The sequence below is a fragment of the Acomys minous genome, assembly GCF_964271855.1.
Source record: "Acomys minous genome assembly, chromosome: 7".
NCBI lineage: Eukaryota > Metazoa > Chordata > Mammalia > Rodentia > Muridae > Acomys > Acomys minous.
The window spans coordinates 96990888-97006827 of record NC_140488.1 but is presented as its reverse complement, the minus strand read 5'-3'; the positions used below and the strand labels follow the sequence as shown (position 1 = coordinate 97006827).

The 15940-nt window shown below is 37.9% G+C and overlaps 1 protein-coding gene across 3 annotated transcripts in view; it reads left to right on the top strand.

Annotated features, from left to right (window-relative positions):
* GLRA2 (glycine receptor alpha 2) overlaps positions 1-15940 on the top strand; it is a 202759-nt gene that overhangs the window by 138976 nt on the left and 47843 nt on the right. For 2 of the 3 annotated variants that reach the window (XM_084788990.1, XM_084788989.1), the window contains exon 8: positions 13231-13380. The exons of the other annotated variant lie outside the window; for it this stretch is intronic. In XM_084788990.1, the coding sequence (XP_084645116.1) occupies positions 13231-13380 (150 nt within the window). The remainder of the gene's footprint in view (positions 1-13230; positions 13381-15940) is intronic. 3 annotated transcript variants of the gene reach the window in all.

The window sequence follows — 15940 nt, the reverse complement described above, 5'->3', positions numbered from 1 at the left end:
CTAGATATAATATATCTCTCTAATATAGCCCCCTGATTACAACTCACAATCACCAATTGTCTACATAGCTTACCCATCAATCATCTCTAAAATCAGCCTGCATTGTGTCTTATTCTTCTATTGTTGTGTCAAAACACCAAGACCAAGACAATTTATAAAGGAAAGCATTTAATTGAGTATATGATTTCAGAGGGTTAGAGTCCATAATGGTAGAGCAATGGCGTGACAGCAGGACAGCTGAGTGTGTACATCTTGATCTGCAAGAAGGAAGCAGAGGGAGGCCTCCTAGAAATGTGTGAATCTTTTAAAATCTCAGACCCTGAGCCTAGCAACACATCTCATAAACTCTGCCCAAACAATTCATCAACTGAGGATCAAAAACTCAAATATATAAGCCTATAGGGCCTATTCTTATTCAAACCACCATATGCTGTGAGCACACTGTCACTATAGGATGATGAAAAGCTTATATGCGTTCACTTAACACTTGCCCATCTCCTCACTCTGATAAGGTTCTGAGATTCAGAAATAATCAAGAATGAGAAGTGTAACCAGCGATGCCTTCCTGTTATGGCTTCTTCATCTCATTCTAGAGTCATGCAACTAGTTTATGTATTCTGAATCAATAGGGACGTTTCCCCAGGAAATGGAGACCTCTCAACTCTTTAATACTTTTCTTTCCATCAATCCCCCAGTCTAGAGGCTGTAAGATGGAAAACATTTGTTATCACCATAAATCTAATGTACTGCTCTAAAACATATCATTTAGTATAATCTAAAGAACAAGACTGAATTTTTTTTTTGAGACAGGATCTCTTGAACTTCTGAATCTCCTAATTTGGACTGTTACTAGGATGTGCTACCACATCTGTCTTGGGAGATGAAAGCAGGACTCATGATTATACCTGTGGCCTTGTGTATAGTAGGCAAGCATCCTACCAACTGAGCTATATTGTCAGGACCAAGAGTGTGGATCTCTCTCTCTCTCTCTCTCTCTCTCTCTCTCTCTCTCTCTCTCTCTCTCTCTCGTTAATGTTCTTTATTCCCTTGCTTGTTTTTTAAAAATATTTTTATTTTGTTTCTTTTTTAACATATACATTTATATTATTACACATGAGTAAAACAAACTACATACAGCAAGAATAACCATGAGATGATCTGGAAATATATAAATGTTACATTCACAATGATTTGGCCATTTGCATTTGCCAAACTTGAAAGAAACATCTTTCCTATTTTGTTGGGTCTAAATTTCTGAGTGGAGATTAATATCTATCATATCTCATCTCTATTAACTTAAAACATCTATCTTGACCTAAAAAATCTTAACCCCTAACCTACTAAGCTTAATTGAAAGACTAAACTATTTTGTCTTCAAACACATCAGAGACTTAAGGCATAGAACTTAAATACCTGAGTGAACCGGGAGTACGGGTTGGCAGCTTCCAAAATGAAAAAAAAAATGGTTGAGACAGTTTACTGCTTGAACAGTCACCCAACACTCTCTATAATGCTGGAGCATCATCTTCAGCCTTCTGGACCAATATATCTGACAGACATATTTGTGAGGCAGGAACTGTTGAGGACTTGCTCACCCTGTCTTGGCAGAGTTTGGCTGTTGACTCTGCCTGCATCTAAACTTGCCCATTTTTAGGCAGAATTCTGTCTGTGACAGAAACAAGGACATTTTGCCCAGTGGCTGGTTTGCCACATTTGAAGCCAATTCCATATGAGGTTCTTTGATGCTCGTCTTATATTCCCTTGCTTGTAAGTGTAAAATCAGACCCTAGATTAGGGTAGAGTTTGTAAATAAATGAATAAATAAATAAATAGAAATGGCAACCTAAGGACATGAAGCACGAACTGCTGAGAAAGCAAGTGAACACTGTGCTCACCTTTGAATATTGATGCTCTTCCATGGGTGTGGGTTAACAATTCTGCTTCTTACATGCCCACGCCATTGCATGTACTTTCTTAGCTTTTCTTGAATGCAGACTGGGTCATTGAGTGAAACTACAGCCTATGAGTAATTCCAGACTTACCCTCAGAGATACAGAGGTTCCCCAGAGATCAATAAACTAGAAAACTATAGTTTGAGGTCAATCCAGGTTAATTTTGAGTTGCAGCTCAAACACTGGCTGCAAGATTTTGGTAAATTTAAAGAGAAAACTCACTTATTATTATGGTAAGAGATAACTTAATCAGAGCTGAGTGATGAATGCTCTTTATTGATGATGATTGTTTTCTTATTTCTTTGTAACAGTATATCAGGCTTTATGACATACAGGATGTCAGTACAATGAGATTCCCCTCTATGTGAACTTGGATTACGTGAATTTTAAATAGGACAAGAGAAAAATACTAATAAAGTCTTAATGGATACATGAAATGCAAGAGATTCAACTTTACATTTATTCCCCTGGGGAACATTGCCTTGAATTATGCTAGTTTTAAATTATGCAATGTCGTCAGAAGGTCATCCCTTGCAAATCAATGAGTGAGCATCTACAAACTGCCAAAAGAGTGTTAAGATTTACAGAAAGCATCCTACTCAAATCTTTACTGACCCCATTAGACTGAAATCCATGGACCCCCACCTCAGTATGAAGAAACTAAGAGTCCAAAAAATTAAGCCATTTCCACAAGTTCATTGATCATTCAACTAGGACTAAAACAGAAGCTAGCCAAACCTCAATATGCTTATCTCCCAACATACAAACACTGGCTGAATTAATATCTATTTAAGAAAGCATCATCTTGTCATTCCATAATGTGATCTTTTAAATATTGACACTACATAGCTAGCTCTTTTCTTCAATTTCTCCCTGATTTTCTAATAGCGGCCAATTAGCTCCCAACCTCCCACTTATTTCTCATTCCTGCCCAACTAGAGAAGAAACATATGTCACATTTTATATCCGAAGATGCAGTCTTAGGAAGTAAGCAGTGGTAGTGTTCCTGTTAGCTGAGAATGGAATGGAAAGTTGGCAGGCACAAACACAGGAAAGATGTTTTTCTTTAGTCCCGCTTCTCCCCCTTTCTTGAGATGCTTTGGCTTCCTCAGATGCTTTATTTTCAGAAAACTTGAAGGAGCATTTCTTCAGGGTGCAATTACAGTACAGTGAATTTTGCCTGGTATTGCTTATATATTTTGGCGGTAGACAGTTGTACTTTTCTAGTACTCCTTCTTTCTTGAAAACTCACATGGGATATATGGCTTTGTTAGGCCATTTTGAACAGTTTTCTGGATTCTATAATGAAGAAAAATGTGTCCATCATATAAAAAATATCAGCTAGCTAGACTTGTATAACACCACATGCCAAACAAAACCAACTGATTCCCAAAAGTTTTTAGAACCATCTGTAACCAGTTGGTTCATTCAAGTGCCAGGCTTGAAGGTACTGCCACCCAATGGCTATTTATGCAAACAACACTTTTGTGAGAGCTCTATTGTAAATTTCTTTGCCCATGTTCCAAGAGTATCAGCTATGAAGAGAAAGTTCATGAAGGTTGGGACACTGACATAGGCCAGATAGTCAGCTGTGCCACTATAAGTCTTTGCCAAGGAAATCTGATTTCCCAGCATTAAAGAGCAGGTGTAAGCTGTTTTAATTAGGCAATAAAAATCACTTCTTGGCCCTGAAACTATAAAGACAAAATCGTATACCTTCATTAATCTTTGGCACCACAGTTAATTTAACTGTCTATTTTTGGATGATATAATGAGTGAATATAGATAAGAAACAAAAGAAAAAAACAAAGCCAGAATTCTTCTTTCCAAACTTGTTGATTTTTAGTGTTATATGATTTTACAGTGCATTTAATAAACACATCTTCCATTCTTGAACTTGGGGTGGAGATAGGGCTGGTATACTTCATAACATCCAGCAAAACATAAGTTGATTAGATGTGAGAAGCTTCTACTCCAGATAGTGGGAGTTGTTCAAGCTACTCTGGTCAACAGGTAGCCTTCATTTCAACAAACATTAACAAAAGTTCATTTCAAAACTTTCCCTTCTAAGTTTTATAAAATGAAATTGCTCTGTACAGAACCAAAGAGCTTTTTTTTTCTGTCTTACCAATTTGTGCATAGTTTGAGGAGAACTAAACAATTATCCAAGCAGGAGGCTATGAAAGATAATTGCTCTTAAAAGAAAAAAATAGGGCTGGGAGATGGCTCAGCAAGTGAGTGTTCTTGCTGTGAAAGCAGGAATTCCAGAGTTTAAATCACTAGTACCTACATAAAAGATCTATTTGGCTATGCAGGTCTGTATTCCAAATGTCAGATAACAGAGACACTGGGATCTTGCTGACCAGCCAATCATCCTTCATCCTAGTTGAAATGGTGATCTTTACGTTCAGTGAGAGACTCCTCAAGAAAATAAGGTGGAGAGTGATAGAAAAAGACCCCTGACTTCTTTCTCTAGCCTCCACATGTGTGCACATAGGCATGCATATCCCTGCCACATACATACACATACACCTTCTATCTTCCAACACAAAGGAAAGATAGCTGGGGACATTAAGATTGTCCAATGAATATCACTTTGCTTCTTTTCTATTCATGAATGCTTAGTTGATCATAGTCATTTGGGAATCGTCTCTACCGCAGGAAACTTCTCTCTGTACATGTTCATAAACAATCCCTTTTATTTCGCTTCTAGAGGAATGTCACAGCTCTCTGGGGTCAGCCTACTGGCTAGGTATGTACTTTAACTGACACACTGTCCTAGGGGAATGCTTGCTTGAGGAACGAAGAGAATAGTTGTAAAATGATAACCCATAATTCTGTCCTGGGGAATCAATGTGGAATAGAAAATACTCCAGATCATAAACAAATGGGCCTCTTGTCTTGGGAAATGCTGTAGCGTCTGAATACAGAAAATAAGATACAAGTAAATAAACTCATAACTTTGAAATTGAGTTGAGTGTGTAATCGATGAAACACTGGCTTGAGAAAACATTCTCAAGTTTTCAAAAACATGAGGAACATTGAAAAAGCATCAGTGAGAATTACCTCTAAGGAATGTTGACATGAGGCCAAAGCAACAGTAACTACAACATGTAGGTGCTTAACTAGCACCAAGAAAACCAAAACAACCCGCTTGGCTCTAGTTTTCCACCAGATAGGTCATAAACTCTTTGAACTGTAAAGCTATAAAAACATAATAAATCTTCTTTCCCTTTGTGAAAACAGACCCAGAGTCACAATAACACCATTATCTAACAGCTCTAAAATCCATGAATACTGAGCAGCACAAGAGGCCTGACCTGTGCCTTTCCATTCTGGGCTGTTGCAGACCTTAGGCTAGCTGGTGGTTTCCCACTCCAGGTAGCTGACAAGTGGTGGGCATAGGACACTACAACGCAGAACTTCTGCACTCAAGTGCTCTTTCTGCCTCAGCCTCATGAGTAACTGGGGGTGGCATGATTCTAAAATAATAATAAATAATAAATATTATTATTATTGTTAATCAATAATTAATAATAATTTAAATTACCTAAATTTATCCTTCATTTAGTTATATTCTTCCTAGTTCACTCTTCATATGAAATGGTGATTGTGAAAGAAATTTGAATTTCTGTGTTTTTGGAGAATTTTTCAGTCAAAAGCAGATCATAGGCACTTACTAACAGCTGAAAGCCTGGTCCTCAGTGGCATAGATAAAAAGGAACTGAATTTTTATCCTGAAAATATTCTTTACTTCAGTTTTGTAGATAAAACACACATGCATGAACACTAAACTGGGTCAAGTAACTATAAATACATTATAAAACCCAAAGATGAGTGAGACCACAGTGGGCAGAGAAAGCATCATAGTGAAGATAGAATTTGAGCTACTCCTTTAGTAATTATCTGGAAATAAATAGAGATGTGAGAATTACATAGTGGGCAAACAATTCTAAGCAGGATTTCTGAATCCAAATAGCATTCACATTTGGTACTAGATATTTCTATACCCTGTGCTCCTCACTTCAGTTTCAGGTATTGCCTAGTGTTCTTGAGAGGAGCATCACCATGAATTAGGATTCACTGGACTGGACACAGGTTCTGGGGGGTTGGGAGCATTTATTCTATTCCCTAACCTTGGGTTTTTTCAACTCAAAAATTGCTAGCATTTGGACTGAAAAACTTGTGGCTGGGGAAATCCTGGCCTTTATAGGATGTGTATTAGCATCCCTGACCCATACTAGTAGCACCTCCCAGTGGTTGTGACAAGTAAAAGTATCCGAAGATATTACCAGGTTTCCCCTGAGGTGCAAAACCTCTCCCTTGGTTTGTAAACTGCTGATATAAACTATGAGTCATAGTAGGAATGGAGTTGGCTTCCTGGGGGTGAGTAGAATTGCTTAAACAAAGTGCAAAGTTTGTGTTATGGAAGAGTAGGATAAAGTTAAATAACTAGGGCAGACACATACTGTACAATATTTGAATCCCAGAGCCTAGAAGAGGCAGCCATAGTAACACTTAAGCACATGTGTTTCTAGTTAAAATTGGTGTTTTGAAACTTATCCCACAGACGACAAAGGGCAAAGTGCCACTAGGAGGTACTGAATGCAAAGGGACCTATCGTTACAATAGCCAGATCAACGAGTTGATGGCTGAGACTGTAAAGACATCTTTGGAATGAGAAATAAGGGGAAAACATGGGAGTGCTTTGCAGATAGAAATGTGAAGATTCTACATCAGACTGAATACTAGAGGCGAAGGCAAGGAAAGAACCAATGGTAAGAGTTGCTAGTGAGAGGACTCTAATAAAATAAATGGATGAGGGTACATTTACTTAGGCTCTGCAAATAATAACTGTAGGCATTTTAGAACAAGCACAAGAGCGAAGGAGATGTCATGGCTGGGAGATAACTTTGGAATTACAAAAAGCTGAAATTAATGGATGAGTGCAAGGAAAGATTCTTTCTCATTTATATTACACCCTACTTGGGAGGAGATGGTCCTGGGTTTTTGAGAGACCTGCCTTCTTCTATCATATGGAACTGCTCTCTTAAATGAAAGACATGGCCTAAGGGTTAAGAAGGATTATGTCCTAGGGAATGTTTTAGAGGGCCTTAAATAGCATGCATACTTTCCTCCACATTCCATTGTGTATTGAACTGGACTAGAAAATCTAGTTTTACTGGTGCAGGAAATGAGGCTCACAAGAAGTTAGCCAGTCTTTGTGGTAGGATATACACCATCACCACCAATAACAACACTTTCTGCCACCCTCAAATACACAGAAATAAGAAATTTATAGAAGTGGGTGGATTTGTTGACAGAATGAATATAGGGTGTAAAATTAAAGGAGAAAGAGTTACTAGCCCAAGAGGCATGTCCCATGAAAGTCTTCACTTACGAGGAGATTGGGACACATGTGAGGACATCCTATTGGGACTCTAGGTGAGAGAAGTATAGGAGAATGGGGAAATAGGAGGACCCAGAGGGTCCTAGAAATCTACAAAAAAGAATATCATAATGGGCAGATCTGAACCCAGAGGGGTCTGCTCAAACTACTGCACCAACCAAAGATAATACATGCAGTAAACATCGAACACCTACTCAGATCTAGCCAATGGAGAGGACATTCTCCACAGTTGAGTGGAGAGTGAGGACTGACTCTGACATGAACTCTGGTGCCCCATATTTGACCACTTCCCCTTGGTGGGGAGGCCTGGTGGCACTCAGAGAAAGGATAAGCAGGCTACCAAGATGAGAGTTGATAGCCTATGACCATAATAATAGTGGGGGAGGAGGTCCCCCTCAGTAATAGACCTAGGGGAGGGGAATAGGGTGAAAGCAGGAGAGAGGGAAGAACGGAAGGATACAAGGGATGGGATAACAATTAAGATGTAATCTGAATAAATTAAATTAAATAATAATTTAAAAAGAGTTAAAAAGACACAAGACATGGAAGAAGATGTCCCCTAGAGGTGTCACAGATATGGCCATAGGGTCTGAAAGAGAACCAGGCTCACATGAAAGTAGAAAATGCCAACAGAAAGAGAGATACGGAAGGAAGGAAAATGTTGCCTTTTAATAAGATCTTTGATTTGGGGTACAAAGAACTGTATGGAAATTATGAAAAGACTTATATGCCTATATTTCATTTGAAAACAGTATGGAAACCATGACTTTTTCTGTCTGCCTGGAACCTACACCTATCTACCTGTCATCAAACCCCGACCCCTAAAATGCACCCCATATGCAAATCAATGGAGTATCACCATCTTCTATCTTCAGAATTCTGTCTTTACAGTTTCTTCTAATCATTAAACTCCTTTAGGCTAAGAACTGGTAAAAAAATTTTTTACATAAATAATCACATAGTGTTTTAGGCTCTGCAGGCCATTTTGGTTTTTGTCACAGCTACTCAACCGTGCCACTTTAATATAAGTGTAGCCACAAGCAATATGTAACTAAACAACTATGGCTGTATTTCAGTAAATATTTGGAAGCTATTCAGTGAGTCAGATCCGACCCTTGGGCCATGATTTACTGCTCCCTGGTCTACTGTGAACAAAGTCCCCAGAAGTGTAATCAGAGAACTTCTGGGAAGAATCAATAAGTATCTTAGTCATCTCGCCTCTTCTGATTTACTTTTCACAGTACCTACTACAGTGCTTTTCATATGGCACTAGGCTATGAATGTCTGTTGTTTTTCGTTTCGTAATATCAATTTAGAAATGGCTTTCTTCAAAATTATTATTGTCATCTATACTGTGTGTGTGTGTGTGTGTGTGTGTTTGTGTGTGTGTGTTTGAGAGTTGTGTACTACAATCGACATGAGAGGTTCAGAGAACGACTTGGGAGTTGATTTTCTCATTTTACTGTGGAGCTGGAGTGTCAAAGTGAAGCCATGGGGCACGGTAGACAGCTTTACTTGCTGAGCCTTCTTGCTGGTATAATTAATCTTAAAAGGAGACCTGCCATGATGGCCAAGGTAGGAGGGACGATAAGTTCTAGGTAAGCCTGGCCTATGTATTAAGTCTCTGACTCAAAAGAAAAAAAAATAAACATAAAAATAAATTAAAATAAAAAGTAAAGAAGCTTTTAAAGAAGCCAAGCCTCTGACACATAGCAGCATTTTGAGAGCTTAATTACCATTGAAAAACTATCTTGCAAGTTTGTAGTAAAGTAGTTCACTATGGGATCATGTAAGCCCAAGAATCATAAAAAGACTGTGACAGGAAAAGATGTGAGCTATAAACTTCTAAGGATTAGCCACCAAAGGGAGAGAATCTGACACTAGAACTGGTTAAAAGCAACAAAAAGGAATTGCAATCCTGAGAGAGCAACACCAAGGGACATCACATCATATGTAAAAGACATTGCCCAACACTCTCTAACCCCATGTGAATAATGCATTCAACGCCAGCACTGAATACTGAATACTGGAAAGAGGTTCACGATTTGAAGGAAACTGAGAAACCAATGAAAATCACTAAGATAGGGAAAGAATTCATTTATGAGCAGCTGTAAAAGAAGCCAAATACGTGCTGAGCCTGCTGATGATCAGCGGACGATAGGAAACGTCTGCTACTATGTCTGGTAGTAATTAGAAATTACTGAATGCTGTAAACACCAGGAATAGGAAGAATGATGGTCGGTTCTACTGGCCTTCACTCTGTGAGTATATCTCAGGGACTGACAAATTCTTCTCATTATGAGATCCAAAAAATTTACAGGCAGTCGAATAATATATAACCAGGAATATTGTGGCTAGTAATGTTCTGTTATCATAGAATATGCTTGTTTCAGATGAGCAAGTGCAAAACAAAGGATTGCTTACTAAGGAAGAACATTCTCAAATTCCTGGTGTGCTAAGAGAGTTTAAAATTTGTTATATTACACTTATTTTGAGACAGGGTCTCTCTGTGTTAGCCCTAGATGTCCTGGACTCGATTTATAGACCTGACTGGCCTCGAACTCACAGCGATCCGCTTGCCTCTGCCTCTCTTAAAGGAGTCAAATATATGAAGTTGTGGATATTAGGTGATAATTTACAATTATCTGATTTAATGTAAACAATGCAAAGTGGCTAGATTATTACTTCTTTTTATCCACTTACTCATTTATCCATCTATCCATCCACCCTACATAACTTGTTCTTTCTTAATTGCTTTTATTTTTAAGATTATAATACAATTATATTTCTCCCTTCCCTTCCTCCCTCCATACACCTCCCATATAGCCCTCCCAGCTCTTCCTTAAATTCATGGACTCTTTTTATTTTCACTCATTTTGGACACATATATGTATATACATAGTTCAGTCTTATCCTCAACTTGTCAGGTTCTGTGTTGGTAATACATAGAGTAATTCTTCACAGGGTCATTCCCACAGAAATAACCAAATTAACCCAGACACACATACAAAACAAGCTTACAGTCTATTGATAGGGCTAGGAAACAGGTGGCTAAGGGAAGATAAATTCAGTAGAGTACAATAAGAGAATAAAGAAAGTGTCCCCTAACCCAGATGAGAGAAAGAAGGAAGGTTTAAGAAAACTTACTAGGACAGCTGGCGTTTCTGATGGGTTTTCTGAGAGACTCAGAAAAGGTCTCAATCAGACAAACTATGAATAATCATCCCAGGTAAAAATAGTAGTACATTCCAGGGGAAGAAGATGGCAAAGCACAATGCCAATTTGGAGCAATATACATGGGACTGGCAAGTAGTTCCAATTGTCTAAGATAAGTAGTGTAGAGCAGATGACAGTCTTAAAAAGAATAAATCACTACCAGGATGCCTGCTGTAAGAGAGTGTCTTCTTGAAATGAAAAAGGAGCCACATTTATGAAATCTCAACGATACGGTTGGCCTAAACAATACCTGCATTTATGTCAAAATCAGTTGAAATACCAACATAGATGAGGGAAATTTCTCAAGGCCCAAGCATGAGATGAAGTGCTACAGGGAATCAATGAATGCTCAGAGACAGAGAATCTGTCTTCTCTAGGGACTCATCTGCCTGATAGGTTATTCAGTCCCAAGTGTTCAGTCTTAAACATGCATACATGAGCAACATTAAATGGACTCAGTAGAGGTGTGTGTGTGTGTGTATGTGTGTGTGTGTGTGTGTGTGTGTGTGTGTGTGTGTGTGTGTGTAACAATACAGATTAAAGAAAAAGAGGTCATGAAATTGAAAAAGAGGAGTCATCGGAGGAGTTGGAGGGAAAAGAAAAGGGTGAAAATGATGTAAAACCGGTACATATATATGAAATTTCTGACCAAATAGCAATGTTAATAACTACATTCTAGTAAGATTGTAGGTATTTTCCTTGTTAATTTCTTTCTTGTAAAACTCTTTCCATTAACAAAACCATACCTATATGTAGTCAAATAATTACAAGCTCTTTTTTTGGTAGTTATTCTATCCTTGACATGATTCTAAACTCCTTAAGTGATTTTCTTCAAACAGCTCTGCAAGATACTATGATACTATGGTACTATGACTGTTCGTATTTGACAGCTGAATAATGGAGTCAGTGAGATGAAGGAACTTGGAGATGTTAACAGCATTCTATAATGATATATTTCTTCCTCACACTAAACCAGTGGTTCTCAACCTTCCTAATTTATGTGCCCCCCTTAATGTGGTTCCTCATATTGTGGTGACCCCAACCATAAAATTGTGTCATTGCTATGTTATAACTGTACTTTCCTACTGTTAAGAATCATAATGTAAATATCTGATATATAGGATAGCTGATATATGACCCCCAAAAGGGTCATGACCCACAGGTTGAGAACTGCCGCTCTAGACTTTATGCTCATGTCCTCTGTGCTGCTGCTAACTTTCTAACCAAATCAAAGGACGCTCTATACCATGCTCTGCTGTAATTCATCCCAAAACTGATGTAACAAGTAAGTACACAGACAGTCAGATATTTGGGGAGAAGGATGCTCACAACAGCAAAATTTGTAGTCAGAGAAGTGAAATTGAAAATAATCTAAAAGTCTTATAATGTGTGCATGCATTGGAAATGATGAATTAGGAGAAAATTAAAGGGCATGATAAATACTATAAAAGTCAAAGGAAAATGGGCCATAAGCCATGCAATGCTAGAACCATACTGCTGTACGTGAGTAGAAAAGAAACACACTAGTCCACACTGTGTTTCAGTTTGAATATTAGCTTTCAAGTTTTAGTTTTTCGCCTTTAGGTAATAGTTTAATCCTTCTTTACTGCAGTTTTCACTTTAGGAAATGGGGTAACACAATTGTTATAGGTTTTAACACTTATATACATATAAAATACTTAAAAGTGTGGCTAGCAGGTACTTAGAAAAGTAAATGAAGAAAAACATAATAAGTAAACCCATGCAAATTAGAACTGAACAGTACATACTCACCTGGCATTTTGACAAGTGTCTTTGGCAGCCTGGGATCTGCAATGTTAAAACACCCATTCTTGTTTTTTCCCTGCACTGTGTGAAAATGTGTATAGAGATGTTGATCTTAGCAAAGCAGTAAAGTCACAAGGATCCTCTACTCCTGGCCATTTTCTCATCTGTCTCACCATCTTCTGTGTGGTTCTAGCACATGACTTTTATACTTTTTTATTTTAATGTTATAGCACTTTTTATTGGTATATATGTATGCGGTATACTGTGATGTTTGATAATGTATTCTTTTTTACCTCTGAAACTTGAACCCAAAGCCCCACAGATGCTGAATATGACTGCTATTACTGACCTGTATAGCAGAACCTGATGTAATATTGTGATTCATGTATATGTTAAGTGACAGGCAACTCATGGTAATTAGCATATCCACCATCTTAAACTTTTACTATTTCTTACTGGCAAGTTGATTCAAAATCATCTTTTCTAACTGCTTTGAGATATACGGTTTATTATTGCTAATTATATTCATCATTCTGGGCCACATAAAATTAGAGTTTTTCCTCAAATTATAGCATTATCCACCTCTTCTCCAGAGGGTTCTATGAGATAAACGTTTTCTTCTCTCAACTTCTATGAGGCAAACATCTTCAGAGTGAGATCGCTGTTTCACTTAAAATAATGTATTTCTGTTCCAATCACATAATTTCTGTGTCCAGCCCTCTATTGGTGGACATTTGCTGCAGCATGAGCTGCAGTAGCTTTCTAAAGTAAAGGGTAAAAAAAAATCCTTGACCATTACTTGTGCCATTCACATAACTATTAAATTAGGATTTCTAGAAAGCCTTCACAGCTTTTTTTTTTCTCTCACCCTACCCTGTTCCTCAGGTCTCCTATGTGAAAGCGATTGACATCTGGATGGCCGTGTGCCTTCTGTTTGTGTTTGCTGCCTTACTAGAGTATGCAGCAGTGAACTTTGTCTCCAGGCAACATAAGGAGTTCCTTCGTCTACGGAGACGACAGAAGAGGCAGAATAAGGTAGGGTTGTCTCTCAGTACAGAATCATGTGGAGCTTGAGGTGGCCAACCAAGCAATGTAACTCAAGAAACGAAACACACAATGAATAAGAAGGTGAACTTAATTCTTCCCCTAATAAATTACTCCACAAGCATGTCCTTTAAAGTGTTGGGTAAGATTAGCAGGTTTAGTAGATAAAATTATGAGGCACACAGTTAAACCTGAATTCCAGGTAAATACATTTTAATATAAACATATCCCAAATAATGCATGGAATATTCATACACTAAAATGTTTTGTTGTGTATATGAAGTTCAGATCTTCTTGGGCTCTCTGAATTTTATCTGACAACTCTAATTGGCCATATAGGTTCAAACTGACAAAGTTATTTTTAAATCCTGGCTGACCAGTGATAGCTTTTATGTGTATGACTATGCATACATAACTGATGTGATGTTTTTGATCAGTTGATCTGTATTTATGTCAATGGCTCTCAACCTGCCTAGTGCCTTGACCCTATAATGCAATTTTTCATGATGTGGTGACCCTCAAACATAAAATTATTTTCGTTGGTACTTCATAACTGTAATTTTGTTACTATTGTGAATCATAATGTAAATATCCAATATGCAGGATATCTGACATGCAGCCCTGTGAAAGGGTTATTTGACCACAAAAGGATCATGACCCACAGATTGAGAACCACTGCTTTATGTGATCAATGTGCTACGGGTGCATGCTGCATGTTGATAAATTCAGTTAGACTGATTTCATTGTTTGTCTTGAACTTTGGTACAGAAAGCTTAAGTTTTGACTCATTTACAGATTCACATTTGAAATTTGCAGTTCAATATATTCAGTTTAGTAGGTCCTAAACTTGCCTGTACATTAGAATCACCTAGATACTCTTTAAAAACTACTCTGACCAGATTTGTTGGCTCCATTGGTCTCCTTGTGGAACTCCTGACCCAATCCAGGTACTTCTATTCCCCAACTCTTTTATAAGATTCCCTGTGCGCCACCCCAGAATTTGGCTGTGAGTCTCAGCATCTTCTTGGATCTCCTGTTGGGTGGAGTCTTTCAGAGAACCTCAATGGTGGTGGCACACCACCACCAATTAAATTCATATTTCAGAATGGGGCTCAGTATTTCCACAGCTCTTAAGGAATTCCAATGTATGGACATGCTCAGAAAGCAAGCTTTGGTTTATATCCCAACCCCATGAAGGTACAGAAGGTACAGTACAGAAGCACTGTACCTATTTTGTGCTTCTGACTCGACAAGAGACATGGCAGTAGATATAGACTGTTACTTTCTATAATAATACCACTTTTTAAAAAGTCAGAATTGAATGTAGGTCACATGAGCTATATTTCTAAATCCACCCTCCAAGGTCTCATAAGTTAAACCTGCTAATGAAGGTAAATCAAATCCTGACTCATACGCTTTTATGCTGGAGGTTTTTTAAGTGTTTCAATCTTATTTCTTATAAATACCTAGATATAAAACTGAGACATTAGTAAATGCTGTTTACTTTAAGAAGTCTGTATGTATATGAGCAACCTGAGTCCTGGCTTCATCCATCAAATGTTTTAGAAAGTCCTCCAAAAACATATACTGTTGGCCTACCTGTCTCTTACACTTAGCTACATTTCAGGAATATTTTATCTGTCTGACCTAGAAAAAAACTCTCTCTCTCTCTCTCTCTCTCTCTCTCTCTCTCTCTCTCTCTCTCTCTCTCTCTCTCTCTCTCAGACACACACACACACACACACACACACACACACACACACACACACACACACATATACACATCCCTTTTCCCTGGATTGGGCTCCCTGGAAAAGCTACATATTATATAGAGAAGTCTAGTCTAGTGGTACAAACTCAGGGTCACTTGTTTTGTACAGGAACTGCTGAATTGTGTTTCAGCTCATAAGCAGCTCAGACATTGTACCACATGTGTTATAAGCCTGTATTTGTCTTTCGGTGGCTTTAATCACTCAGCAAGCTCTTTAAAAACTAATATTTCCCAAGCTCCCCAGAATTTACCTTATTATAATGGACTTACCTAGGATTTTTATGGAAAATGATAATTCTCAGTGAACTCCTCTGAAGATACTGACTTGTAAGGTTTGGAGGGGAACACAAGAATGTGCAGAGTTCACTAGCATTCCAGGTGATTCTGGTAATGAGAGAAAGTTAAAAACCACTGTATTGGCTTGCTGATTGTGACTACAGATGGAAAATGGCTTTTATTTTCCTTCCAAAATCTGAATAACTGGTAACATATATTGGAAGGCAATGTACAAGGGAAATGAAATACAAAGATTGTAGAGGACAAAATAGTGTAGTAGTTTAAAGATTAACTGGTGAGTGAGAATGTTGAGAAATCAAGAATAGATTACTTGATAATTTAGCATTTAAGAGAAAAGATAGAGTAAAACAAACTTTGGTGTGTTCTCCTTGACAGCATCAGACCACTGCCTGCCATCTATTCTTCTATCAATTTGTTGATCACCTGTTAGACTAAGCCACAAAATGAGGGGTTGCAGTGGAGAATGAGACAAAGAAGTGGCAA